Here is a 27,707-nt window from a genome sequence, read left to right as displayed (position 1 = left end):
TTGCTTGAGTGAGGGCCTACGTGGCCATCCCGCGCCTGACTCAGGAGGGAGGCGGAGGAAAGCTGTGCGCATGTGCAGCCCACCTGTGCAACGTGGAGGGGGAAAATGCCTAAGAAGCAGGGAGAGCGCGTGGGCGTAGCTCAGGAGGTGAGGAGAGCGGCACGTTGCCCGGGCAACCAGGAGGAGAAGGGGGCTTTTTTTTTGGGGGGGGGAAGCACCTTACTGAGGGCGTGGCAAGAATCCGTGAAGGATGGCAGAGGGATGGGCGTGAATGGGGCGGGGCAGCGGGAGCGGGTTTTACAAATGGGTCAGCCTTGGGAGGGGGGAGATGCATGTAGAATGCGAAGAGAAATTGGTGCTAGAATGGGGTGCGGTAGTGGCTAAGCGTGTTGCACTAACCTACCTCGTGGGGTTGTTGTGAGGATAAAAATGGAAGAGGAGCACGCACACTGCCTTAAGGTCTTTGGATGTGTAGTCCCTAAGTAAGGAGAGGGATGTCTGCAGGAAATAATTGTGGATATATTAGATTGCTCTGAATAGTTGACCAAAGCACGCCTCTTCAACCAACCACACTGTTGTAAGCGCCTGTGAGCATGCCTAGCTCAGTGGTCAAGCGCTATGTTACGACTTAAAGCTGAAGAGACAACATCGAAATGTAATAAGTAAGCAAATAAGCAACGGACACAGATGGGTGTCTGTGGCAAACGCCTCTTTTAACTACAGTGGTACCTCGAGTTAAGTACTTAATTCGTTCCAGAGGTCCGTACTTAACCTAAAACTGTTCTTAACCTGAAGTACCACTTTAGCTAATGTGGCCTCCTGCTGCTGCCGTGCTGCCAGAGCACGATTTCTGTCCTTATCCTGAAGCAAAGTTCTTAACCTGAAGCACTATTTCTGGCTTAGTGGAGTGTGTAACCTGAAGCGTATAAAACCCGAGGTACCACTGTATGCTGTTGTATCTCTTATTCTTAGGACCTGATACATATCAGGTAGGGTGACCAGCTGCAAGAAACGGCAGAGCTCTTGCATCTTTGAATAGTTGTGTAAAAGGGGAGAAAGGGATTGGTGTAAGCTTGTCATGTCATGTCTTAGCCTTAGCTTGCCTTCCAGGGTTATTGTGATGATCAAATGCCACAATGGAATGTCTAGGCACCATTTTTTTACCTGCAGTTGAAATTATTTATTTATTTATTTATTTATTTATTTTCTTTAAGAGTAAATCTCAAGGTGGTTTACAACACATCAAAACATCAAATAAAACAATCCAGAATAAAATGAATTCAAGCTTCAAGGAAAATATTCAGATCCTTCTCTAGGTGACATTTTGCTTTCCCCAGTCGCCACCCTGGCATCCAGAGATCTCCACATAGTCCCAATTCGACACATGCCAGTTGCAAAACGCACCTGGCACCTGGCTAATTCTAACACTATGGCTAGAGCTTGAAAAGGTGTAGTGAGAATGTGGCAGGCAGAAAGTTAATTGGTACGGCCTTTACAGCCTATTATACTAATTAGCATCCTAAATTGGTTACTTGTTACACTTTTATGTTGCCCTTCTGTAGAAGCCCAGGGTGATGTACATGGTTTTCTCACACTCTCGCCCATTTTATCCACATAAGAACTCTGTGAAGTAGCCTAAGCCAAGATTACACAATGAGCTTCCTGTTTAAGTGAGGATTTGAAACCAGGTCTTCCCAGTCCTAGGCTGACCGTCTAATCACTGTACCAGTGTCTCAAGTACAGGATCTTTAACACTTCTGCACCTTATTTATTCCTTGGCATAGCACTTCATGCACCTGATGCAGCCCACATAAAATCTTAGCCTTTGCTGTTTTTGCTGCAAATAATTTGACTTCTGTTTTCTGGTTTTGGAACCTTAGTTCCGACATGCTGGAACTTTAATTCTGAATTACTGGCAAAAGGGGAGAATAATTTATTTGATAAACTCTTTCCCTCCCTCCTTCCCTCACCTGTTAGTGGGAGAAGAGTGAAGGAGAAACCTATAACTATACTAGCTCGCTATCAGTGTCCTTGTATAAAATTCACCTTCTTTGGGAAAGGTGGTGGTATTAGTTGGATGGTGCAACTGGAATACAGATCCCTAGCTTTTTCTAGCTGGCTTGGTACCATCTCTGAGGGTGCTTGCCATGCTAGCTGCCGTTCATATCTGCTCCGCCTTTGCAGTTGGCCTTGGAGATGTTATGTCTTCACTTCTTACACATCCTTCCTATTCTGCTGTTTAGTCCCTTGGCTTTCAGTTCAATGTGCTTTCTGTGTAGTGAAATAATTTTGAGAGAATAATGTGGAAAGTACTGCATATGACTGAGCCAAGGGTGGAGGAGAAATATTGAAATTTCCTAACATTTGTTGTGAAGAGCCAGGGTCAATATCTGAATGCTTGGGTGACAAGGCACCTTGGACTTTTCCCCAGTGTTACTAGGCATCACTGTTTCCCCCTGCTGCCGCCATGTTGCTTGGCTCAGTCACCATTCCCTCTCTTTCCTCCCTGCCCACCCCCTCCAACTCCAGCTTAAGAAGCCAGGATGAGAAATGACTTCTAGAATTTGCTGGTTCTGCCCTTTCAGTGTTTCCATCCCAACCCTTCCTCCCTTTTGCATACTCTCTCCAGAGTTGTTCACTGCTGTTGTTTCCCCATGTTGCAAAGTCTTCAACTCTGTCTCTGCAGTTATTTAGAGCTTATTAAAACTCCCCCTGTTCAGAGGCAATGATGTGTTGATTTAATCAAAAGTATCTGCTGATCTGAGCAGTGCAACAAAACGTTGGCAAATGGGAAATCCTGGGATATAGGACCTCAAGCTCCACTAATCTTAAGTGGCGCAGGCTGTTCTGCTGTACCTTCAGTGGCAAACACTTTCCTTCTTTGCATGGAAATCTGCCAGAGGGCCCTGCTGTGAGCTGAATCGCTTCCTTCTTCAATGCATATTCTGCTTGTATCAGCCAGAAACAATGGTTAAAATCTGTGTTTAATTCTAGTGTCAATGTGCTCAAGCTGGCTGGTAGAGTGGACTCTATATAATAAACAATTTATTACATATCAAATACTGTTTGAAATATGGGCTCCTAATTGTCGCTCGGTCTAACTGCACAGAGCATGAATAGCAAATCCCACTGAGTAGTCAGACACATAAACATGATAATGGTTCATGTCCGCTATCATCTGACATGTGGCAGTATATACACAGAAGCCCCCAGTGGCGCAATGGACCACTGTGTCTGGCTGTGGGCAGGATTCCTGCATTGCAGGGGGCTGGACTAGATGACCCTTGGCATCCCTTCCAACTCTACAATTCTATGGTATCTTAAATATCACAGCAATCCTGTAGTCCTTACAATCATCACCTCCACCAACCGTGCACACTTGGTAGGTTGATGGCACTTGAGGTCAAGTGGCTATCAGTTTGGTAGTGAAATTGAGTCACGCAAAAATAAGATAAATGATTTCTACATAGTTGGGAAACCCTCTGCATATGCAGAAGAATATAAGTTTGTAAATTAATGAAAATCTAACAACAGCCTGTTAAGGACCTGTGAGCTTCCGATATGTACAAAATGTTGAGATGTCAGTTTGGAGTGTGGGGGGGAAAGGGAGTATTGGCCTGCTGAAGCCCCCAAAAGCTGCTAATACACATATCCCCTGGGGGGGGGGACAAGGAACTCAAGAGGATTGTGGTGATGCTGTAGACATTCCTCGAAGAAATGGATTATCTTGACCCATTTTAATCTGGGTTCAGACCCTGGTTTGGAACTGAATCTGCCTTGGTCACCCTGGTGACCTCTTTTGGGAGAGGGACCCTGTTGCCCTTTCTAGAGCTCTCATTGGCTTTTGGTACCATGGTATCCTCTTGAAATGGGTATTGGAGGCACTGTTCTGCATCTCATTCTCTTGGCATCTTTTATATTTCTAGTGCTCTGAGAAAGAGAGGAAAACCTTTCTCTGTCCATTTTCTGCACACTGGAATAAGAGGTCTGCAGAGAAAGGTAATATGGAATTTTTTCCCCAGCAACAATTTATTCATATAGGTATTCTCAGATAATTTAGAATAGCAGCATTCACCTGCTGTTTGAGGGCTTTAGCTCACTCTTTTAACACCAATAGATGGTGCATGTTTGCATTGACCCCCCAAAAAAATCTAGATTGCACTAACGTTTAGAGTTAACCTTTTCGTAACAGTTTAGGATTCGGCGGAGACACTGCGCCTCATACTTGCAGATTAAAGGCGCTTTGGGGTTAAAAATTACTGTGTTCTTAAAAGGCAGTCAAACAAAAATAAGTCTGTTGAAATAGGAAGTGACAGCATCATAAGCGAGTACTTAAAAATTAACGTGTATGGCCAGCCAAGAGCACCAGCCAGCAGGATTTTGAGGCTGCCGCATGTGGGCCATGTAAGCATTGTGACCAAAAATACATTATTGTATTAAGATTCACTAACAGGAACAGAGTGTGTAGTACTTTTCTGCTCTAGTTGGCTCTGGCTAGGGCTTCCTTGAAGACAGCACTCATTTCTGGGCGGATTGTTTCAATAAGAACAGACAACTGGAAGGTGGAGGGGGGATTCAGTACTTGAAACAGGAACTCTTCTTCCTCCTTCTCCACTTGTCTTGGGGCAAAGACTTACCCTATTGTATTCTGGAGAGCACCATATTGCATACATCATCCCAGGTCTTTAGCACTCAGTAGTATTAGAATGGTAAATCGTTCATTCTTCCTCCAGCCTTTGACTCCCTTTGCCCTCGCAACTGTCAGTCCTGTCAAGAGACTGGTGATTGGTTGAGGTACGTTGGCATTATTCTTTGTGATCCAATGGCTCTCTTAATAGCCTTGATAGATGTTTACAGTAATGAAAATTCTACAAATTCCCAAGACAGCATGTTCCACTATCCTCAGCTGTGTTTTCAGTAGATCGTTTTTCCTTCCCTATTTAAGGAACCAGGCTAATTTAAATCTAGGCTGCTGCGAAAAAAGAACAATGGAGTAGCGCTGACAAGTGTTGCAGCCAGATTTTCAAATACTTCTTGGAATTTTGCAGGTGGCTCTTTCACTCCGGCACATCTCTCATCCCAGTAGCAGAAACAAAAGCTATTTTTATGAGGCAGCATGGTAGAATAGGAAAAGGATGTATTACTCAGGGAGACAAAGGCTATGTACACGCCATATATTTAAAGCACATCTCCCCTCCCCACCCCAAAAGAGAATCCTGGGAACCATAGTCTATCCTTCAGTTCCCAGCTGAGGGATATGTGCTTCAAATGTATAGTGTCTCCATAATTAAATGAACTGCCCAAGCAAATAGCCCTGATGGTCTCCTTATCAATACCTTGGTTCTCGAACGGCTTAGTTGACGAACAAATCGCAACCCAAACGCCGCAAACCCGGAAGTAAATGCTTTGGTTTGCAAACTTTTTTCAGAAGCTGAATGTCCGATGCATCTATCGGCTATTGTTTCCGGGGTGTCTGCGCCAATCGGAAGCCGTGCCTTGGTTTTTGAACTTTTTGGAAGTCGAACGGACTTCCGGAACGGATTAGGTTCGAGAACCAAGGTACCACCATACTGAAATGTGTCCTGAAGATGGAGATGGAGAAATAAAAAGTGTGCCCGTTTTGGAAGCTGTTTTCTGACACTTATCTTTTGCCTCCTGTTATAATTCTTGAATCTTACAAATACTGCATGCATTGTGCAGGGGAAAAGCTGCTCGCAGGTTACATAGGACAAGTATCCCCATTTATTGATATTCTGTAAATACAGTTGATAACCTGCTGGGTCACTCAAACCAAAGGTCCATCTAGAAAACCACCCTGCTTCTCACAGTGGCCAACCTAGCTGCCTCCAGGAAGCCCACAAAACAAATTGAGAATGAAAACCCTCTGGCTGTGACTGGTTTTCGGTGGGCTGGTGCCTCTGATCCTGGAGATTCATGACAGCTGTTATGACAAATAGCCAGTGTTTATCAAACTGGATTTTTTTAAAAAAAGTTTGGTTCTCTAGTTTTTCTGCTTGTTTTTTTTTTTTTGTAAAATACAGTTTTATTCCTCTGATAATTGCTTCTCTGTTGCTGTTATAATATTGCTATATTGTTTATTATTTTTATTTTGTAGGTGATAAGTTGGAATGTTTTATAATGAAAGTTTGTCTTTTAATAAGTTTTGAGCCACCTTGCTAATATCGAAAGGCGGCTTACAAATACTGAAATAAATCTGCTTAGCAGGAAGATGATTCCATTTGTCTTTTTCTCACAAGCCACCCTACCCCTTTTCGTTTGGCTCTGATCTGTTTAATGAGGGTCAGGAGGTGTAAAGCCTCATTATCTTACTCCATTGGATGTCAGTGTGTGTGTTATGTGGCCGAGTGCCAGGATCTTAATTAGGGAATTTACAAAGATAGAGGCCGGATGCCACTTCTTCAAAACTGCTTGCAGCCTTCCAGCAAGGAGGGATGGGTTTGATTAACTCATTACAAAATTGGTTTATTTTGTTAAAAATAAAAATAAAAAGACCAGCAAATTCAGCCCAGATCAAAACGCCAACCTTCTGTTTTTAAGGCACCCGGAGACAGTATAAATAAATATCAGTAATAAGCATCTGTGTCTCTTTGGATTGACATCTATTTCCCAACCCCAAGCCTCTGTGTTTTGGGAGGTCTCCAAATTTCAGAAGAAGTGGGCATTGTGCCTGATGGTGTACTTCCTACGAGGGGATGCCTCTGGCTTTGGCACTTTATGCAGATTGCTTGTCAAGTATGCAGGGGCTGCCCATCCTCCCTTAAAGTGCATATTGTAGCATTGAACTGGGGAATGTAAGAGGGCATAAAACAGAGTTGATTATGGGGACAGTCCTTACTGTTTTGGAGTGGTGTTTGATATTAAATATGTCTTAGGAAACTCTTGTTATAGTTCAACTAATGAATCCTATGAGCATAACAGGGCTCCCCCCTCCCCTGGCACCCCCAAAATTGGCTGTGGGGTGTCAGGAGAACACACTGAATAGCCTGCAGGGGGAGGAGAGAGGGGTTGTTCCATCATGCCCTGTCAAACACTGTCCCATCAAAAGTCAAGGAAATAAACAATTATTTGACTTTTAGAAGACATCTGAAGGCAGCCTTGTTCTAGGATTTTTTTAATGTTTGACGTTGTGTTGGAAGCTGCCCAGATTGGCTGGGCGAACCTAGTCAGATGGGTGGCATACTAATTGATTGATTGATTGATTGATTGATTGATAATTAGGCAAGCTGAAATGCTTATCCTGATGGCACAATCAACATACCATGCCATTGGATTCCTTCTTGTGTCCCAGCCTTTGTGGGATTATAAGAATTTTTAGATTAGCTGCACACTTCATATGGCAATTGCGTCTGCTGCAGATGTAGTATTGGTGTTATCCCAGTATTTCTTGCTGTGAACACGTTGTGAATGTTATTTTATTTAATAGTAATTGGTTTTTCTTAATCCCACCTTTTAGAAAGATTGCCTTTTGAATGACAAACATGCATCCTTAAACATCCTTATTGGAAGCCTGTAGCCCAGTCAGGGCTCCTGAGCATGTTTTTTTAATGGGTATTACAATACAATATAAGTTTATTGTTTTAGCCAAAGGCCATGACAAACCCGCAGCAACGTTACCAATAAAACAATGCACACCATACATCCATAATATGAGCCAACACCCATGATATAAGAGAGAGGTTTCCAAAGACATCCACAAACTCAAATCCAGCTTGATTTCAAATCAATAAATCACAACAATTTATAGCAATTTTATCTAATCCCCTTTCCCTGTTTTTATTTGTTTGTATTTTAATATTTTTGCAGCCAGTGCACAGAGGGTGTTATGAAGCTATTATTGTCACTCAATGGAAACCAAAACACTTCTGCCAGGGTGTACCTGCTTGCTTGTGTGAACAAAGGTTTCAGAAAGAAATTTCTTGGGTCTGTATGGAAAGGCCCCATTGGGAAACGGAGTAGCACAAAATCATCTGCATACATCGTGATTGAGACATTTCTGTTCCTAATTACCGTAGAGGGGGAAGTTTGCATTGGCTAAATATGACACAAAATAGCCAATATAAAAGTTGAAAAAAGTGGGAGCCAGAATGCAACCTTGCTTCACTCCTCGTGACATTTTAAAAGCATGAGTCATACCACCATTTAAACCTACTCTGACCCTCATTTATGTGTTGCTGCATAGTTCTTGGATCAGTAGCAGAACTCTGCAGTCAACTTTGGCAATTTGAAATTTCTCCCAATCTATTTCTGATAATAGAGTCAAATGTAGCAGAAAGATCAATAAAGGCCACATGAATATTATTCTTATTGTTCTTAGTATGTTTTCTAGATGACCTTTGGGTCCCTTCCAACTCTTAAAATTTTGTGATCCTTAAAATACAGTTCAGGGTAAAACACTGTGTCCTCCTCTGAACTCAGCTGGTTTTTCAGGAGTAATGTTGTTACTTTGTAACCAGTCTGATAATTTTTGAAGGATATGCTGTGCATATACGTAGCTTTGAGGAGATGGCTTAACAAGATGGTGGTTTTGTGGATAATTCCTATTGTTAAAAGTGAATAATGAAGAAGAGATTGTAATGTGGTTGATAACATTTCCACCCTATTTGTTCAAATAAGTATACTCACCCTTAAAAATGTCTACAGGACTCCCATGAAGGATATATAAATTATGTTGGGATACAAATTCTAACAATTTCAGGCCCTGTGCCTTATATTTCTTGCCAAAGAATAATGAAGTCTAAGCCTAAAGATAGCAAGAGATCCTCTGCAGTAGCTCTAATTTGAGCATTAAAATCCCCACAAAGAAGTAAATGCTGTGAGGAATTTATGACTGATCTGTTCCAGCAGAGATGTTAAATCTGACCAAATTTTGGTGGTCAGTGACAGACTATTACTAGGGGGGAGGTAGCTGAAAAGAAAGGTTCCTGGTTCAGGTTTGATTTGTATTGGCAAAATAGCATCATTTTGAATTCCAAAATCTGCTATCCAAGCTTGCCCTGCCAAATCAAGTTATATAAAGGAACTTACGCCCCCAAGTCAATGTCCCTTTTTAAATTTCTTAACAGCTGGCTGTCTAAAAGAGTTAAAACCCTGTAAGGGGGAGGGGGAGGCCAAGTCTCTTTCAAACCTATTATATCAAATAGCTGGGACATACAAATAATATCCTTCTCCACCTTCTTATTTATCCCAACCCACCAGGTACCAGGAAAGAGTGCTAAGACCTCTTCTGGATGTTTTCTAATCAGTTATGGCATCTTAAAGGAGAGCTAAAGGCATCATAGCTTGCTTTTCTATAATTACCCCTAGGCCTGGTCTTATCTTGAGCATTTGTTAATGGAGAATCCTTTTGATTTCTGGAAAATAGATTGCAAGCAGGGTAGGAACACAAGTTAGCATAGAGTCATAGAATTGCAGAGTTGGAAGGGACTCGGAGGGTCTTCTAGTGCAACTCCCCATTTAGTGCAGGAATCTCAACACACAGTCCTCCCTCCCCCCCCCCCCATAAATCTGTTTTCATCTCTCACCCTGCTCCAAAATGGTGGTCATCTCCAATGCTTGGGAGAATCATCATGATGTCTACTTTCCGTATTCTTCTCCTTTATGTCCCATTTAGGGACTAATGCTACAGTCCTCCACTCTCTTACTTGGGAGACAGCCCTATGGAGTGAATTCCTCTGAGTAGATTTGCATAGGATAGTTTCCTGGCTGAAGCTGCCAGGAAAAGAATATTGCAGGAAGAATGATCTATCGTGATCCCCTCCTTGCCCCTCCTGTTCCTCCACTCGTTTCTAGTCTGCCTTGTCTTTTCTAAGCATTCCTTACTGAGAGCAAATGCTTTCCATCTACGCCAGGGTTCATGTGTTCAGCAGTTTCAAAGAGCACTCTGTGGAGAGCATCCTCTGGGGGATCTTGCAGAAGCCTTACTGTTTATCAAAGTCTGTGATTTTTGTACAGATATGAGATCCTTGGGAAGTTCCATCCTCAGCAACCCTGAGAATAAATGGTAATTCTTGCCCAAATGCTCCGATTACTCCAACCCTCCCTGTCCATTTCTATCTCTCCTGACTCTCCCACTGCCCCTTATCTACAGCAAGAGTATTACTACTGTAGTAAGAAATAGGCCCTTGAATTGCCATGTATTCAGCAATCAGTCTCATGCACCTCTAAAGCGTATATAGGCCACTTCTGGGGTTGCATCTGCCCATATTCTTCTCTTCTGCACAAATATTCAGTTATGTCATCTGGACAACAAAGCTTTAATGCTATCCCTGAGCTAACTTGCTCACCTCAGAAATCTCAAAATCCAAAATGGATCTGAAGTGCAGGATAAAATTTGCAATGGTGGTTCCCATTCTTCCTTTTTTTGTCACAGCTGAAACAGTAAGGTGTTCTGTTTGCAGCCTCCATGGACTCTATAAGGCCTGTCATTAGAACAAGATCTGGGTGTGTGGAATTGGTAATGCACTGGGATAAACTGAAGCTCAATTCTGACAAGATGGGAGATGCTGCTGATTGGTAGTATGACATGTGGTATGTTGTACTCTCTCTTAAAGATCTGGTTTGCGAGTGGATCATCTGCAAATTCTCCTAAGACAAAAAGATAGTTTACCCACAATTATTGACACTCTGGCAATGTCCTGTTTAGACTATTGCCATTCATTGTCCACAAGGCTACCCTTGAAGACCATTTGGAAACTGGAGGTTGTACAAAACAAATATGGTGGGTAGACTACCAATTTGGATCTTGTCAGTCTTAAAACAGATGGATTGGTTTCTGGTCCATTTCGAGGCCAAATTATTGTGCTAGACCAAGATGCCTCAAGTAGAGTCTCTTGCCTTATGAACTCTCCTGAATATTAATATTCTTTTCAGAGGGGCCTTCTTCGGGTCTTACTGCCATTTGAAGAGAAGTAGGTGGTGGCTTGTGCTATAGGGTATTTTCTGTTATAATACCTTATCTTTGGAATGCTCTCCCTATATAGAGACTTGCCTGACACTGGTTTTGCTTTCTTTTTAGCACAAGGCAAATGCATTTTAATTTACTCCAGCTTCTTAGTGTGCCTTAGTCTCAACTGATGGTTTTATCTGGTTCACAACCACCCGCTGTTCTGTTTTCATTGTCTTTTTGTTGAAAGGTGTCACTTTTTATTGATGGATGTTGTTTTAAATGACTGAATGAAAACTCTTGTGTGAGGTTCGCCTAAAAAGCACTATAGAAATGCTGAAATAAAGAGAGGTGCTTAACCTGTTCTGCTGCTGCTTTGCCAGGAGAGAGAGAGAGAGAGAGAGAGAGAGACAGCTTTGCTAAGAGGTGGGAGCTGCATCTTGCTTCTGTGTGAACCGTTTCTCATTTTGGCCAAAGACGGGGTACATATCCCAGGATGCATCTGCTCTCAAAATAGGCAAATCTGCAGAAGAGTGATTGAACACATTCAAGGAGGATAGACCAATTGAGATTATTAGCCATGTTAGCTTCATAGTTTCAGAGACTCTTTGGCACTCAGTACTAGTTGCTGGGACGCGGGTGGCGCTGTGGGTAAAACCTCAGTGCCTAGGACTTGCTGATCGTATGGTCGGCGGTTCGAATCCCCGCGGCGGGGTGAGCTCCCGTCTTTCGGTCCCAGCTCCTGCCCACCTAGCAGTTCGAAAGCACCCCTAAGTGCAAGTAGATAAATAGGTACCGCTTTATAGCAGGAAGATAAACGGCGTTTCCGTGTGCGGCGCTGGTGCTGGCTCACCAGTGCAGCTTCGTCACGCTGGCCACGTGACCCGGAAGTGTCTTCGGACGGCGCCGGCTCCCGGCCTCTTGAGTGAGATGAGCGCACAACCCTAGAGTCGGTCACGACTGGCCCGTACGGGCAGGGGTACCTTTACCTTTTACTAGTTGCTGGAAGGCAACAACAGGGAGGGAGCTACTACCCTCAAGCCCTGCTTGTGAGAGTCATATAGTAGGATGCTGAGCTACATAGACCATTGGTTTGACCCTACAGGGCTTTTCTAATGTTATCTGGGCAGGTGTGGGGAACCTTTGGCCCTCCATATATTGTCTAACTACAACTCCCATCAGCTCCAGCAAACATGGCCAGTCACCAGGAATGATGCGAGATGTAGTTCAGCAACCCCTGGCAAGCCAAAGGTTTCCCATACCTGTTTGGGGGGCTGTGTTTTTAAGGTGCTTTTGCTGTAGACAGACTAATAATACACTGCACTTCAATTTTTCAAAGTTCTTCCCATAGATAATGTCAATAATCCTTATAACACATATGAAAGGCAGGCCAATACTATTTTCCCCAAACCAGTCTGCTTCTACGGCCATAAATTGGTCCCTTGCATCCCGATTCCTCCCTTCTTCCCTCTGCCTTGCCCGAGGCTGGTGCTGCTTGCTTTCCTTGAGCAGAGTGTGAGGATTGCTAATTAGCCCAGAATTGAGCCATAAAGTGGCTAATCAGGGGATCAGTAGAATTGATTTCCCAGTGCAACTCTTCGAAGGGACGCCTTTCCCTCTTTCCCCGCCCTGGGATGAGCAACCAGAGTTGGTGCAGGACTGGGGAAGGTCTCCCCATCCTCTGTATTGAGCACATCTCAGTGGGCTACTGGGAAGGGCTGCTCCAGATGGGCACATGGCCTCTCTTAGCCAGGCTTCCTACTATTTGTGCGCAACACCATGCGCACTGGAAAGGGGTATTGGGAAGGGAGCATGTACTGATTGACAAGCTAATGGGAAAACCATGTCAAGCATCAGTACAAGCTCTCCTTGCAATTCCCCTTTATGGAGAGGGGCCCATAGCTTGGAGAGCTGGCTTTGCATGCAGATCATCTCCTGTTCAATTCCTGGCAACTCCAATTTAAAACATGTCAGGTTTCAGGGCTGGGAAAAACCTTGTTGCCTGAGACCTGGGGGAGCAGCTGCCATTCTGAGTAGACAGCACTGGCTTAGATGGGTCCCCTGGTTTGACAGCATGAAAAGTTGCTTCCTATGTTCCGCAAAGAGCACATTGTTTCTGCCAGATACTAATGGAATCTCTTTCCTAATGATTTACCCGTAGGGTGGCAAAACAGATTTCCCCTGGGCTCAGAATGAGATGCGGGGGGGGGGGGGATTCCCCAAGGCACTTTTCCCTTAAGGGGCCTCCTTTGTTCAGACCTCATTCTTCCCATACTCCTAAGTCCTTCATCACCTGTTCCCTTGCACTTCAGCTGCTCCCTCTCCCTCTCTTGTCTCTCCACTTTACTGGAAAATAAATTAGCAGACTAATTAGATGACTATCTTAAGCAGCCAGCAGTTGCTTCCTGCCGCAACTCCAGCTGAATGCAAGATGATCACGGCAGTTAGAAGTATCCGCTTGGGACTCGGAATTGCCCAAGTTAACTGCCTGCCTCACCTGGGGCAAGTCACTGGGCCACTTTCCATTTTCTAGAAGACATGGCTGCATTAAGATATAAATAGCCTCAAATGTGCCTTATTTCCTGGAGAAAATTCAAGGAGTTGTACATCTACATTCCAAAGGTTTGCTCCAGTTGCCTCCCCCCCCCTAAGTGTTGGCTATGAATGTTCATTTCCTCATCTTAAGCCAGTGGGTGTGATGTTAAATCTTAACATGGAAAGTAGCTCTTTAAGTAGCTCCTTCCTTGGAGGTTTTTAAGCAGAGGTTGGGTGGCCATCTGTCATGGATGCTTTAGCTGAGATTCCTGCATTGCGGGGGTTAGACTAGATGGCCCTCAGGGTCCCTTCCAACTCTACAATTCTATGATCTCCATCCAGGTGTGTGTGTGTGTGGGTGTGTGTGATTGCTTCTGAAGTGCAACGAGAGTACTTATTTTGCTAAAAAGAGAGGAATTGAGCAGCAGACATTTGTGTCCCAATCTGTACTGGTGGCAAATGAATACTCTTGCCCTGATTCTGCTCTAGTCACACACAACTCATGGTCCCTGGAAAAGAATGTTTATTTCTCATCTATGTCAAACGTCAGGCCAGCCTGGATGATCAGCCCAATGCAGACCCAGATATGCACTGCCATCAGTTCTTGTTAGTCATTTAGTCATGTCCGACTCTTCGTGACCCCATGGACCAGGGCACGCCAGGCCCTCCTGTCTTCCACTGCCTCCCACAGTTTGCTCAGACTCATTGGTAGCTATGAGAACACTGTCCAACCATCTCGTCCTCTGTCGTCCCCTTCTCCTTGTGCCCTCCATCTTTCCCAACATCAGGGTCTTTTCCAGGGAGTCTTCTCTTCTCATGAGGTGGCCAAATATTAGAGCCTCAGCGCCATCAGTTCTGTCTTTGTGCAAACCTGCTTCTTTATGCCTTGTTCCCCCTTGCTGGATTGGGATCTGTTCTTGCTAGATAAGGAATGGTGTCTTCTGTTTTTCTTACAGAGCAATTATCAGTGTAATACAAAGCATCACTTAGTGTAACTTTTTTTTTTTAAAGCTACAGATGACATTTTAATGCCAATCTCAGGTTGAGTTTTATTGGGAATTGGGCATCTTAAGTGACCTTTTGCGAACCTGTCCCTTGATACTGCAATTTTTGGAATATTTTGCTAAGGGGGGTGGGTGGGCACTTTTAATAATTAGCATGAGAGCCACATGTTTCTTGCCCCTTTATGCCGTATTGATCCCGGCACTGGAGACCCACCATAAAGCAAGCTTACCCTGCTGTTCAGGTATCCTCTGCCTAAGTGTCTCTCTGCCACATTTGTAAAAGGAGGATTTTGCGATTCCTGTTACTGGAGAGTAACCTCATGTGCCAGTTAGTGTCTTTAAAGCCCTGATCGGCAACCAACTTCATTGCAGGCCCATTTGCAGGAAGGGATGCTGAGTAGAGCTTCACCACCAGATTGCTGGCTGAGGTTCCCTTCAGATCTAATACAACCTATTTTAAAACAGCTGCACAGTTCAATTCCAGGCCCAATTCAAGGAGCTTACGTTATATTGGAAGCCCTGAACAACTCAGGCTCAAATACCTGAAAAGACTACTTCCTTCCCTACAAACCCTCTTGGGTGTCAAGATTGGCAGAGGGTGTCTGCTTGGCACTGTGGGTGGTGTGGCAGCCCAGGAGAGGGCATTCTCTGCAGCAGCCCCTAAGTTGGGGAATTTTCTCTTCCCACAAAGGTGTGTCCCACAAAGCACCTTCAAGATACAGCTTTTGCATCGCTTCTCGGCCTTTTGGCTAAGATCAAGTGTCAAGATACAGCTTTTGGTGAGTGCTGAAGGTGAACCTCTTTGCCCTGCTTTTGACACTAGAGATGTGTGTTTTTAGGGGGCGAGTAGCAACCAAGAGGCTCTGCCTGTTGCTTTAACAGCCTGGGAATACAATCTGCAGCTGTCTCTCCTGCTTCTTTCTGTTGGAGGGTGGAACAGCTGAAACATTTTTCAAGTCTCCAGTCAAACCCAAGGTGGGCATTTTGAGCGGTTGGTGAAGAGTCTAGTCATTCATTCGTGGTGTTGTTTTCTGTGTGTTTCAGATAGATACCCTGGAGGAGAAGCTGACCCAGTGCAGAGAGAACTTGGAAGAGTTGGATTTTAAGCTACGGAGAGAAGAACTGACTCCTGAGGGAAGGTACTAGTGGGAATTCAAAGAGCTCATTCATACATCATGGAACTGCAAGTGTCTGTTGCTCATGCAAACCACTGGTGGGCAAAGTTTGCTGATTGCAAACAGCTCTGGACAGAGCAGAGATTTAATGAGATCCCCCAGCTACAGTTTGCTCTGAAAAGGAGACAATTTTGAACAAACTGAAGCCTGCCCTTTGCTGCTTTTTGTTTGTGGTGTAGCCTGTGCAGATGCACTCTGAGCCTAAATATGCTCTTAATTTATCACCTTTCCTTGATAAATTCTTTTTGGACCACCCAGAGAATCTTGGGCCAGAAGGAGGGGGATGGCAGCAAACAAGAGGAGGGACTGGCTAGTTTGGATGCTTATGAACAAATTGCTAAGAGGTTGGCTCCATTTCTTTCTGATCCTCAAAGCCCTCAATGCAATTTTGCCAGCCTTTTGTCTTCTACAGCAGCCATTCAACAGCTGCTTTAGAATTGGCTAGATTTCTCCCCACCCTGGCTGGTGTCTCTCTTTCTTCCTCCTTTGACGTACTTCTAAGAGTCCTTCTCTGCATGCCCTTCCCAACATGAACACATTCTGTGCTCTTCCCTTAACTCGCTCTGCAGTCTACTTTGGCTCTATTTACACCCTGTCTCATGCTTTACTCTCTGGGGGAAACAAACCCTATTAGGCCCCCTGCCTTCCCCAACTACACCACAGGGCTTGCTCGGAACCAGCAGCCAATTTGCTGGCGTCTCTTTATTTCTAGCCACACAGTGGCTGCTGCATGTCTTCTCCGCTGTTATTGGAACCGTACTGTTGCTGCAGGTGCTACTGTCAGGCAATTTGTTTTGTTCTTGTGCTTTAAACTATGGATTAATTAATCATGTTGTGCAGCTAACAATGCAAAGCTGTAGATTTGTTCCCCTTCTTAGAAGATGTGCTGTGGAAAAGCAGTGCAGCTGTTCAGTAAGGGCTTCTACTAGATTCAGGCAAGATGACCTAATGTGGGGAAACAGATGCGCTTATGTCCCTTGAACATTAAACCACATGCAAGACTCTGCAATTTCCTGCTCAGAAGTGGCAGATTGGAAACTTCATCTGGGATGAAGCAGTCAGGATTTCTGACTGAGATGAGTAGACTTGGAAAGAAAGGGCAATCATATTTCCTTGAGAGAGATCCTCCTCTGAGGATGTATTTATTTTCTAATGAGGAAATGTGTGTATTTAAGCACGCTTTTGGGAGGCAACCAGGAGTTGCATGCTGTTGAGTAGCTGGTCAATGGATTTGTAACTGGCTGACTGACCGAACCCAAAGGGTGCTCATCAATGGTTCCTCTTCATCCTGGAGAAGAGTGACTAGTGGGGTGCCACAGGGTTCTGTCTTGGGCCCGGTCTTATTCAACATCTTTATCAACGACTTGGATGATGGACTCAAGGGCATCCTGATCAAATTTGCAGATGACACCAAACTGGGAGGGGTGGCTAACACCCCAGAGGACAGGATCACACTTCAAAACGACCTTGACAGATTAGAGAACTGGGCCAAAACAAACAAGATGAATTTTAACAGGGAGAAATGTAAAGTATTGCACTTGGGCAAAAAAAATGAGAGGCACAAATACAAGATGGGTGACACCTGGCTTGAGAGCAGTACATGTGAAAAGGATCTAGGAGTCTTGGTTGACCACAAACTTGACATGAGCCAACAGTGTGACACGGCAGCTAAAAAAGCCAATGCAATTCTGGGCTGCATCAATAGGAGTATAGCATCTAGATCAAGGGAAGTAATAGTGCCACTGTATTCTGCTCTGGTCAGACCTCACCTGGAGTATTGTGTCCAGTTCTGGGCACCACAGTTCAAGAAGGACACTGACAAACTGGAACGTGTCCAGAGGAGGGCAACCAAAATGGTCAAAGGCCTGGAAACGATGCCTTATGAGGAACGGCTAAGGGAGCTGGGCATGTTTAGCCTGGAGAAGAGGAGGTTAAGGGGTGATATGATAGCCATGTTCAAATATATAAAAGGATGTCACATAGAGGAGGGAGAAAGGTTGTTTTCTGCTGCTCCAGAGAAGCGGACACGGAGCAATGGAGCCAAACTACAAGAAAGAAGATTCCACCTAAACATTAGGAAGAACTTCCTGACAGTAAGAGCTGTTCGACAGTGGAATTTGCTGCCAAGGAGTGTGGTGGAGTCTCCTACTTTGGAGGTCTTTAAGCAGAGGCTTGACAACCATATGTCAGGAGTGCTCTGATGGTGTTTCCTGCTTGGCAGGGGGTTGGACTCGATGGCCCTTGTGGTCTCTTCCAACTCTATGATTCTATGATTCTATGGAGTGGCATGGAAACAAGTGGGGAGGCTAAATTCTGCATCCAGTGCAGAAATGCAGCTCTCTGTCCTTTCTCTGCCAACTGTCAGCAGGCTAGTTACTTTTGTGGGGTTATTTACAAAAGTCTGATTTAACCTCCCCGAGTTTGTTAGAGGCCTGTGGAAGGGAGCTGACTTGAGGGTAACTCACAGGCAGCAGATAAGGTAAAGCAGTATCTGCACTATACTGTAGATCAGTGTTTCTCAACGTTGGGTCCCCCCTGTTGTTGGACTACAACTCCCATCATCCCTAGCTAGCAGAACCAGTGGTATCTTTTCTAGGGCAGATCTCTCTGTGATTTGTCACGGAGTGGCAAGGGCTTCCGCCGCTCAACGATTCAACAGTAGCAAAACCTAAAAAGCTTTCCCACTGGAATTTGATTGCTGAAAAACAACAATTGGAGAACAGTCAGCAAGAAGGATTTATGAGCTTCCTTCTTTTACTGATCACAAATTCCTGATCTGACCAGGTACTTTATACCTAGCATAAGCCTGCCTGTCTAAGCTACCAGGGGCACGTAAAGGTTCTAGCAGAAATAAAGTAGATCCCACAAGCCTGAAGTCTGGCCACCCCGGAATATACTTGAGACCTGCAGATGGGGGAGTCACATGATGGAAGTCCCTGCATTTAAAACAAAAAAACAGGCTAGGCTAGAGCCCTCCTCCCTGCCATGTCAGTTTTTGCATGGAGAGCCAGTGCGGTGTAATGGTTAAGAGTGCTGGACTATGACCTGGGAGAGCAGGGTTTGACTCTCCAGTCAGCCCTCAACTCACTGGGTGACCCTGGGCCAGTCACCATCTCTTAGCCTAACCTATCTCACAGGGTTGCTGTGAGGATGAACAGGAGTGGAGTGGGGAACCATGCACACCACTTTGAGTCCCTTGGAAGAAAAAGTGGTATGTAAATGTAATAAATGTAATAAAAATAATCATATGAGTGGTGCCCACCTGTAGTGATACAGTCCAGACACAGTTTGTGATAACTACAGAGGCCTTAAAGTCTAGGTGCCAGAGTACCTTCTCAGCCAGCCGTGGGGAAGATTTTATTTCACTGCACAACTTTCAGAATATCTAATAATCATTCTCACATATTTGCAGAAAGTCACTGGAAAGAGAGAGAAATCTGCTAGCAACCAAAGCTGAAAATTATGGTAAGGAATGAGTAACTTTAGAAACTGCTTTCCCCAAAGACATACCATTAATTCACAGGCTCATGAGAGGGAGGAGTTGTGAAACTAAAGTAATTCATTCAACTGCCCATACGCTCATGGAAAACTGTTTTTTTAATGCAGAGATCATAAATGCCTTCCGAAACAGAGTTCAAGGACTCCTTGCCAGAATTTATGTATTGGAATTCTGCAGTAAACCCCCTAATTTTTGCAAGAATATACATTTCCATTTAAACAGTGTAAATTTTAAGGATGTTGACTATTTCAGCTTGAAAAGGTAAAATGAGAGCAGAAAAGCAATGGGTAAATAAAAACAGGGCAAGTGGATCATAAAACAGGTTGCGTATGGGGGGTTGAGGTGGAGAATCGCTGCAGATAAATGATGTTTGCTTGCCTAGGGTTACCTAGCAAATGCATGGCCGAGGTTAGATTTGAAGCAGGTACTTCCTGTCTCCCAGCTCAGACACTCGCAACCCACTACACTGCTCCAGGGGGAAAGTTACTCTAAACTCAAGTGTAGCTTGGACCTTTTGCAGGTGTTGTTCCTCTTAACTTTAGTGTCTACTGTTCACTGAATGCCACTAATGCATTTAACCTCTTTTCCAAGGTGATTTTGATTTTTAGAATTTGCTGAACGTATCACACACAAATACACTTAAAAATCTGCATCATCCAAAGAGAGAATTTCCCTGAAATGGAGCCTTATAAAGCCAAGGTTATTAATTAACCCTCTTTCAGACACAGTAAGGCCAAATCCTACACATCCTGAAAGAAATCCTGCTTTTTACTAGTAGGAATGCAAAACAATTTGCCAGATCGCGACATTTCTCTTGTTCATTGAGAGAGCCGATAGCTTCGTTAACCATTTTGCTGGCTTGGTTGATATATGATGTAATTCTTCAGGCCTTGATTTGTTTGGTGTACAAAAGAGGAAGCAATTTTGCAATTGCTAGACAAGTTCTGGGTGCCCCCTGGTTAAAAAATAAAGGTTGCTTGCACTCCCAATAAATACGTTCTGCATCAAATGCAGAGTAGCCTCTTGATAAGAAGATGGCCCTTAAGGAGTCGCTTTTGTGGGATTTCTGAAGAAGGGTGGGAATGTACATGCACCAGAAATAATGGGGGGGGGGATGGGGCAGGGGGGCAGAGTTTGGATAAGGCCTTTGGTCAAGAAGGCTCTGGCCATTTAGCAGCACAGTGACTGTTCCTTTCAGACTGTGGTTGTAAACCCTGCCTCATGTAGGCCCATGGTCCAGCATCTTGGGGCAAAAAGGAAATGACATGGATAGCTGCAAGGAAAGGCTTATTGTGTTAACAGTCTAATTGTGAGAAACAAAGATTGCCATCCCCACTTAAAAGCCCTGGCACCAAGGAATATGGTTATTGGTTGCTGGGAAAGGAACCAAAGTATCTTCATTCCTTTATTTGCCCCCACAGCAGAAAAACTCAATTCCCTGAGCACCCAGTCCTTAGTATTCCATGATTGCATTTCCTCAAGTAGTGCATACATTGAAATTGCTGCATGTATGATATCATGTTGACAGCAAGAGTGGCTATGGGCCATATCAGCACTGGGGCTGAGTGACATACTTCCTTCCTATAGTTTTTTTCCCCAATGTGATTTTTAAAAATGTCTAGCTTCTTGGCTAGAGATGGAGGGTTTCTGACCGTACTTCTAGGGCCTTTTAAAATACAAGAAAGCAAAACCCTAGTACGGCAACCTCCCTCGCACTTCTGCTACGCCATGTTGCAAACTTTGTTCTTAGTTGTCTCAAAGAAAGGGTGCAGAGAGGGAGCCCTCCTTGCAGCAAGACTACTGCTTCCCTTCCATTAGTCCGTGCTACTATGGCTGAGAGCTACTTCAAAGCTCACTCTCTCTGCTTGTGGTCAGGAAAGCCCCTGATAATTGCTTCATTAGCCCACTATCTATCCTCAGCTCTTTAGGTTGTGCTGCCACCTGCTGGCTTGTTGTAAATCTCATTTGCTCCAGAGATCTCGCCCACCCTCTGGATTTGAAAATAACCTCAGGACCAGGTCTATCAGAAAGCCACTTCACACACTGCACTGCACAAAGTTGTACATCTAAAGGTTGAAATGTGTGCACATGGTAGCATGCAAGTAAACTTTTTAAGGGAGCTGTACTTGGCTGCAGTTATTCCCTTTTTATATTTTAATGGAAACCTTATCAACAGGTGAAATGGATCTGTGGTGTTAGAAAGGACGCAATGAGATCATGTGGCCCAGCTTCCAGGACCAAGTTGTTCCACTATTATCCACGATAGATTCCTGAGACTCTTAGAAAACCTCAGAGGAAAGACATTTCACCACCTCCCTGCCACAGAACACAACTGGAAAATTCCTCCCAATGTCTGATCTAAAATATTTCTCTGCTTTCCTGATGTAGTTGATCCTGTTTCTAAATAGCCAGCATGCACGGTCGGTCAGTGAAGGGAGCAGTGCCCCATAACAGCACCATAGGTGCAGTGAGAACTAGCCTCCAGTCAAGGGCTGAAGACCTTTCCGCCCCATTTTAATGCAATGGGCTCATCTCAGTTAAAGCTGTCTCCCTGGGGAGCTAGCAAATACAAAGGGACATCCGCCTGAGCTGTCGTATTAACACCTGAAACTTCCCATTAAAATTATACTCCTCTGGCAGTCGCACGCCGAGCTGCGCTCTGACCTCTGCCGCCGCTGCAGTCAGCGACAATGATTCTGTTGTCAAATAAGCAGTCGCTATGGTCTAACCTCTCGCAGAAATTACAAAAGCGCCGAAATTGCCTCTGAAGAGGCTTGATTGCTGTGTAGCAGCCCAAGGTTGGTGTAGCAAGGCAGCTGCGGCACAGCTATTGAGGAGGCTCTCAATTAAACTGGAGCTAGCTTTCTTTATGTTACACTCACACCCCACCTTTCCTCCAAGGAATTTAGGGCAGAATACCTCATCCTCACAACCACCCCACGAGGCAGTGCTAGGCTGAGACATTGCCTGGACCCTCAGGTCTAGGAATGGCTAAGATGGGAACAGTTGCATAGAAGCTGGCAAGCAACATAAATTCCCCTGGAACCCTCCGCCTTCTTTAGCCAAACAGCTGGGGCCACAGATGGGCAAAGCCAGAGACAAAACTGGGAGAAGCAATGAATGCAACTCCTGCCTTTGCACAGTAGGCTACATTCTAGCCACACAAAATTCACACCACACACATCGCCACCCAGGCAGCAAGGCAGCTCAAAACAGCATTCCAGCTAAGACATTGGCGCAGGATCAGCAAGGTGTACAGTTTGACTAGAGCCACATCGAGAGGGTTGCATCCAGTCCCTCAGACCACAGTTTCTCATCCCATAATTCAAACTAGTCATATAGTTAGGCAGAGAGGCACTTTCCTGCCTCGACTAGTAATTCCTTTTGAAGCAGCAGGTTTCCACTGGCTCAATACGTTCAATGACACAGAGGTGGATTGAAGTAAAATGTTTGTACGTGTCAGTAAAGCCAGCTCATATGTCGTCATGTAATTGTTTTAGGACTTACACAGAGTTACACAGAGTTACACAGAGCTCTTCTGCAAGCAGGTTTATGAAAACTAGGCTTGAAACTCAAGGCTTCATAAGAACATTAAGCAGGACTCGTAAAAAGATTTGTGGACCTCCTTTAAGAACCTTGAGTAGGAATATAAAGATTTGTGAATATCCTTTAAGCTCCTTATCCTACCTCCTAAGCAGCTGGACTAAGAAAAAGCTACATTTCAACCATCTGGGATCTGAATTCAATGAGCATGCTGCTGAGACATAACTTTTATTCTCACAAACCAAAGCAAACCCGCCATCATAATTCCTTTTGCAATCATTCTATGGGTTAAATGAGAGCACCACATTTGGTGGTTGTGCAAGAACTGCTTTCCTTTTTCTGCTCTCCAGTTATCCGTAACAGGATTAAGCCAAAGCCACAGGCTGACTGCGAAAGTCAGGTTGATGTAGCAGGTTGAGGGATATTTTATACACCTTGAGTTTCCCCCTCTAAAAGAGAGATTATTTTATTCCACCTTTGTAAAATTTACGAAAACTTCAGGCAGAGAGATAAAATGAAAGCTCAGACAGTGCTTTATAACAAGGCCTCTAGACTCTGCCGTGCCCCTCACCCAGGCTTCCTGTTCTTCTATGTCAGGCCCTGTAATACACTGCTTCTGTTTCTAAGAGTTATCCACCTGCAAGTAAGGCATGCAGCTGAGAGGGGGAGAGCACATCTACTTATAATAGAGAAACGCAACCACATTCTAAAAAAAATATAAATGTTTAAGGCAATAGCTTAAAGAACATTAGAAGGCTTAAACACTGCCAGTTCCACAGTAGAGGCACTAAAAGAAATGGAACAGGCCTGTCTTAGATGAGCGGCTGTCTGGGAGAGGTCTAAAATCCAGTTTTTATCAGGCTCGCTAATGTGGCGAGACACTAGAGCAAGAAAACTTGATTTCCCCCAAACAGAGGTTGTGGATGATTTTGTGATGAAAGTAGCACCTGTGTTTTTCTCTTTTCAGAGAAAGAACTGAAAGCACTTCGCCATGAAAACCGCAAGAATGCAGCCCTCTCAGTGGCCCTCGTGCTGCTGCTTGTCGTTATTTACACTTGCTGGACGATGTAGCAGATTCTGCCAAGATCCCCTCATGACGTGACTGTGATAACCTCTTCTTTCCCTCACCAGACTGTCTCGAGGGCGTGATCGGCTTTCCAAGCCAGTGCTCTCTAGACACCTCCAAATCATAATGGCCTCGGCAGTCCCTGCTGTTGAAGTATGAGGAAAATTTTGGAGAAGAGGCTGAAGTATGGTTGGAGCCGTCCCGTTATTCTGTGGTGAATAATCAGTAATGCTGCCACTTCCTGTTCTTAAGAAGCCACCTGTGTGTAATCGGTCCCCCAGATTGTTTCAGTAGCTCAAGCATTTTGAAAATGAAACTTTTGCCACTGCAAAGCTTTTCTCCCAGTCCCCGCGTTCAATAGACACCAAGCCTCTCCCTCTCTTCCTATTTCCATAGTCCTCAACGCCTTCCTTTCCCACTGAGCAGCATAGGTGGAGCATCTGGGAATAGTACAGGGCAGAAGAATTTCCTGGGGTTGGCAAAGGGCAAATAAAACTAACTCCACAATTTGAATAAATACCATCCTCCCACTTGGAAGAGGATCTATCTTCTGCCTCTTTGCTGTGCCTAGGAAATAATTGTACCAAGAATGAAGCCTGTGTTGGTTTTTATGTTTATAATAATGGGACTCGTGAAATGGCCCATCTTCCACTGATCAAAATGAGCTTGATAATAAATCCTGATACTGTCTGTATGTTGGGCGCACGTTGCCAGGCGGAGCTGAAAAGAGCTACAGTCTCATGGAAGCCAACAGTGTATTGTCCATGGCTTATGTTAAGCTGTATTAATACTCAGAGTCTCTCTCTTACTATTTCTTTACAAAGTGTTCAAGCCAGAGCAGTTTTACCCTCCCTTCCTTAGGCCACTTTGTATACACAGCAGAGCTCTGGGAAATTCATCTAAGCCAAGAACACAGCACATTTCTGAATTAGAAGGATTGTATTGGTGATGCACAGACAAAAAGGGAAGAGGAACAAACACAAATGGTACACAGCTTCACAGAACACATTGTGTAAACATTCCTTTCAGCAAGACATTTTTGACCACCTTCCCCCATGGGCTGGTATGAGAACAGGCAACAACAGCAGGTTGCATTATCCAGGCCCAGTCTTTCTAATGATAATAGCCCTCCATGATCTGAACTTATCAAGAGTCCATTCCCCAATACTGGAATTAAGCTGTTATAATGTTCATTAGTGTCAGGCATGCAGCCTTTAACAGATCTTGAAATGACTTGGGAGTGCTGGGCTCCCCAGCTAGTGTACTTCGCAATGGAAGAATCTTGACCCCACAAGAGGCCATTAGATCTTTTATTAACACCATTTACTAGCCCTATGATAACAGAAATTAGCTGTAACGCAGGTGAATTAAGTGAGGATAGACATTTCTGAAATCATTCTACCCCAGTATTCATACTTTCCCTACCAATTGCCCTCAAATAATATAGACTAGCATCAGAGGAAGCCAGGTCTTATAATAAAATCTTTCTGAAATATTCTATGCCAGCAGGCAAGGAGGTTCTGAGCTAGAATACCCACTGTTAATTACATGTCTCATTAGTCTCGTCTGCTGTGTCATATTAGGCGCAGGGGAGAAGGCAGCTCAAAACACACCATGCTGTTCTACAAAACAAGTACTTTCAGAAACCAACGCCATGAAGTTCAAATTAGAGGAGTCAGAGGTTATTTATTCACCTTTGTCCCTTCCCACTTGAAACAAAATGGGTAACGCACTGCCCTATGCTCTACCCAGAGGATGATCCCGTATCAGGAAGGCAGTTTTGATTTGAAATTTGCCCTTTCCCTGCCACAATTGCCCTGAAAAAGCAGAACCTTGGTTTGGCACCACCCCTTGGCGCCAGCTGATGTCCCTCCAGTATATGGAGTGGCCTCCTCCTCATGCCTGATCAACAGAGACTCAGCCGCTGTGCAAAAAGGACAGCTTGCAACTCCCGTTGCCGTATTCCAGTAAAGGAACCTCGAAACAAGTTCCAGTGGTGCAAAGTCTTGATCAAGCTAGACAACTGCTTAAGCTACTGCTATAAATAAAGTATGAATGTATGTGAACCTTGTGACTGAAGAACAGCAGGCTTGAAGGCCATGCCTAATAAAAGCACAAAAACAGCCACAAGATTTAGGTTCTGCTTATAAGGAGGTTTATAAAGGGTTGTGTGGAGTGGTGGTGCCTTGCCTAGTACCTCCCCACAGCGGACTTGGGTGTCCCTTGTTAATGTCCTGTTCTGGGTGCTTTGCTATCAGGGCAGAGACTCGGGTGATGCCTTCAATTGCAGGAAGCTTCACAGATTTCTTAAGGCACAATCTAGGCCACCCCTTAAGTCGACGCTGTCCCTTCTTGCCAACATGTGCAAATACTTCCGTGCCTTCACTGCCTCCATAGTCTTTTGCAGTGTGTTAATGACTGGCTCCCATTAGAAAACGCAGCAAAGGTTTTCCTTCCATCTCAAGCAAAGTCGCAACACGGGGAAGCACCATTGTGCCCTTTCAAGCTGGTCTTTTGTTCTCAGCTCACAAGAGCTTAAGTGCCAAAATACAGGCCAGAAAAGCAAAGGTTACTTTTCATTGTCATTGCAGGAAAGGAAAAGAAAGAAGATCCTCTGTGCCTTCATTACAGACGGAATTTTTGATCTAAACGTAAAAATGATTTCTGGTGCTTATTTTAATAATTAAAAAGGCCAAGGGAAAGTGACCTATTTAGAAGAGGGCTGGCTGTTACCCTGGAAAGATCAAGTCCAGATGGTTCAACCAAACCACATGCTTCTTGGAGGCCACCAATCCTCTAAATTCCAAATCTTCCCAACTCGCTGAACTCAGTGAAAAACACTAGGCATGCCTCAAGGATTTCAAAATGGAATTGCTTGGGGTGACCCATTTGCATTACTGAAAGTGGAGAGTGGGAAAGCGCAACAAACTTACTTTGCATAGAAGCATGAAATCCCGCTTTCAACATAGTCACAAGTCACTGTCGGCAGTAACTACCCCTGAACCATTACAATCAATACCTCCCATTTGCCCAGTTTTCGCCCCTCGAGCATCCAGAACTCCCTAGGCATGAGCCACAAGCCCAAGGAAGTAAGTGCTGCAAGAGCCAAACTTCCCAGTGAATTCACACCAGGCTCCTAAAGCAGAGAGGCACCAAAGAGGACAAATTGAGGCCTTTAAAAACCCGCTCTTCCCTCCAGCTAGATTGTCTCCCACTCTTACAAGCACGACCGAGGAGCTGTGCGCATCCTCTTGCTCGCTGTGCCATCTGCTACGTGGAGGCCAGGTGGTCGTCGCACAGGTGGGGAAAGCCCTAGAAAGAGATGGTGGGGATCAATCCGGAAGAATGTCCTCTGCTCCAGGAATCTTACCTCTGTGGTACTTGCAGGATAAACTGCCCGGAGCAGATATTTATGTACAGAGTTAGTTTGCAGTCGGAAGCCATTTCCCATTTGTTTTGTACTGATTCCCCTACCGCCCGACCAGGCTTCCTTGACCATAGTTTTCCTCCATGGCTCACTGCAAGCAGCTGGAAGAAACTTGATTCTAATCAGCTGCTGAAGATTCCAACCCAGGCTCATTTCCTGTCCCCCAGGATCGCGTGAGGAGCTGGTCGTAGGGCGAGTGGAGTCTGATGAAGGATAAGACAGCGTCTTTGGATAGCTTCTCCGAATTGTCCCTTTTTTGAGAGTCGTGCACTCTGACGCCTTCACCCCACTCCCAGAAGAGGCGACTGAAGTAGCAAATTCTGTGGACAAAGAAGGCAGAAATCAGCACAGGGAGTTGGACCTAGGCAGTTGCAAACAGCTGCGTATGGAAGGCCCTCAGTTCTGTCTCTAGTTAAAAGAGCCCTGGATTCCAGGCAAGGACCTCTGTTTGTATCTCTGGAATGGCAGCAAGCTGAGACACAGAATTACCAGGTTAACTGATCTGGACTTAGAATGAGGCAGTGCTTTCAATTCACTTTCATAAGGCACAAAAAG

At 44.6% G+C, this 27,707-nt stretch overlaps 2 protein-coding genes across 3 annotated transcripts in view; one reads left to right on the top strand and one right to left on the bottom strand.

The window, feature by feature from the left end:
* The first annotated feature begins 27 nt into the window (after positions 1–27).
* On the top strand, positions 28–24,262 carry CCDC167 (coiled-coil domain containing 167). Of its 2 annotated transcripts, XM_081186517.1 has the most exons (5): positions 72–147; positions 5,429–5,559; positions 15,487–15,581; positions 19,030–19,082; positions 23,627–24,262. In XM_081186517.1, the coding sequence occupies exons 2-5, from the start codon at positions 5,443–5,445 to the stop codon at positions 23,728–23,730; spliced, it is 369 nt and encodes a 122-aa protein (XP_081042643.1). In that variant the 5' UTR covers positions 72–147; positions 5,429–5,442; the 3' UTR covers positions 23,731–24,262. The 2 variants fall into 2 exon arrangements, with proteins under 2 accessions (XP_081042644.1, XP_081042643.1); XM_081186518.1 differs by lacking the exon at positions 5,429–5,559 and having other exon boundaries at positions 28–147.
* Positions 24,263–24,645: 383 nt separating this feature from the next.
* CMTR1 (cap methyltransferase 1) overlaps positions 24,646–27,707 on the bottom strand; it is a 32,551-nt gene continuing 29,489 nt past the window's right edge. The window contains exon 24 of the mRNA XM_081186386.1: positions 24,646–27,472. Within this exon, the coding sequence (XP_081042512.1) occupies positions 27,271–27,472 (202 nt within the window). The 3' untranslated portion in view covers positions 24,646–27,270. The remainder of the gene's footprint in view (positions 27,473–27,707) is intronic.

This window comes from Podarcis bocagei (genome assembly GCF_964188305.1).
Source record: "Podarcis bocagei genome assembly, chromosome: 3".
NCBI classification, from domain to species: domain Eukaryota; kingdom Metazoa; phylum Chordata; class Lepidosauria; order Squamata; family Lacertidae; genus Podarcis; species Podarcis bocagei.
This window is presented reverse-complemented; position numbering and strand designations above follow the sequence as displayed.

Coding starts and splice junctions, on each gene's coding strand:
- CCDC167 (XM_081186517.1), top strand. CDS start 5,443: ATGCATCTATCGGCTATTGTTTCCGGGGTGTCTGCGCCAATCGGAAGC. Junction 15,582..19,029: donor GAACTGACTCCTGAGGGAAG/GTACTAGTGGGA, acceptor ACATATTTGCAG/AAAGTCACTGGAAAGAGAGA. Junction 19,083..23,626: donor AACCAAAGCTGAAAATTATG/GTAAGGAATGAG, acceptor TTCTCTTTTCAG/AGAAAGAACTGAAAGCACTT.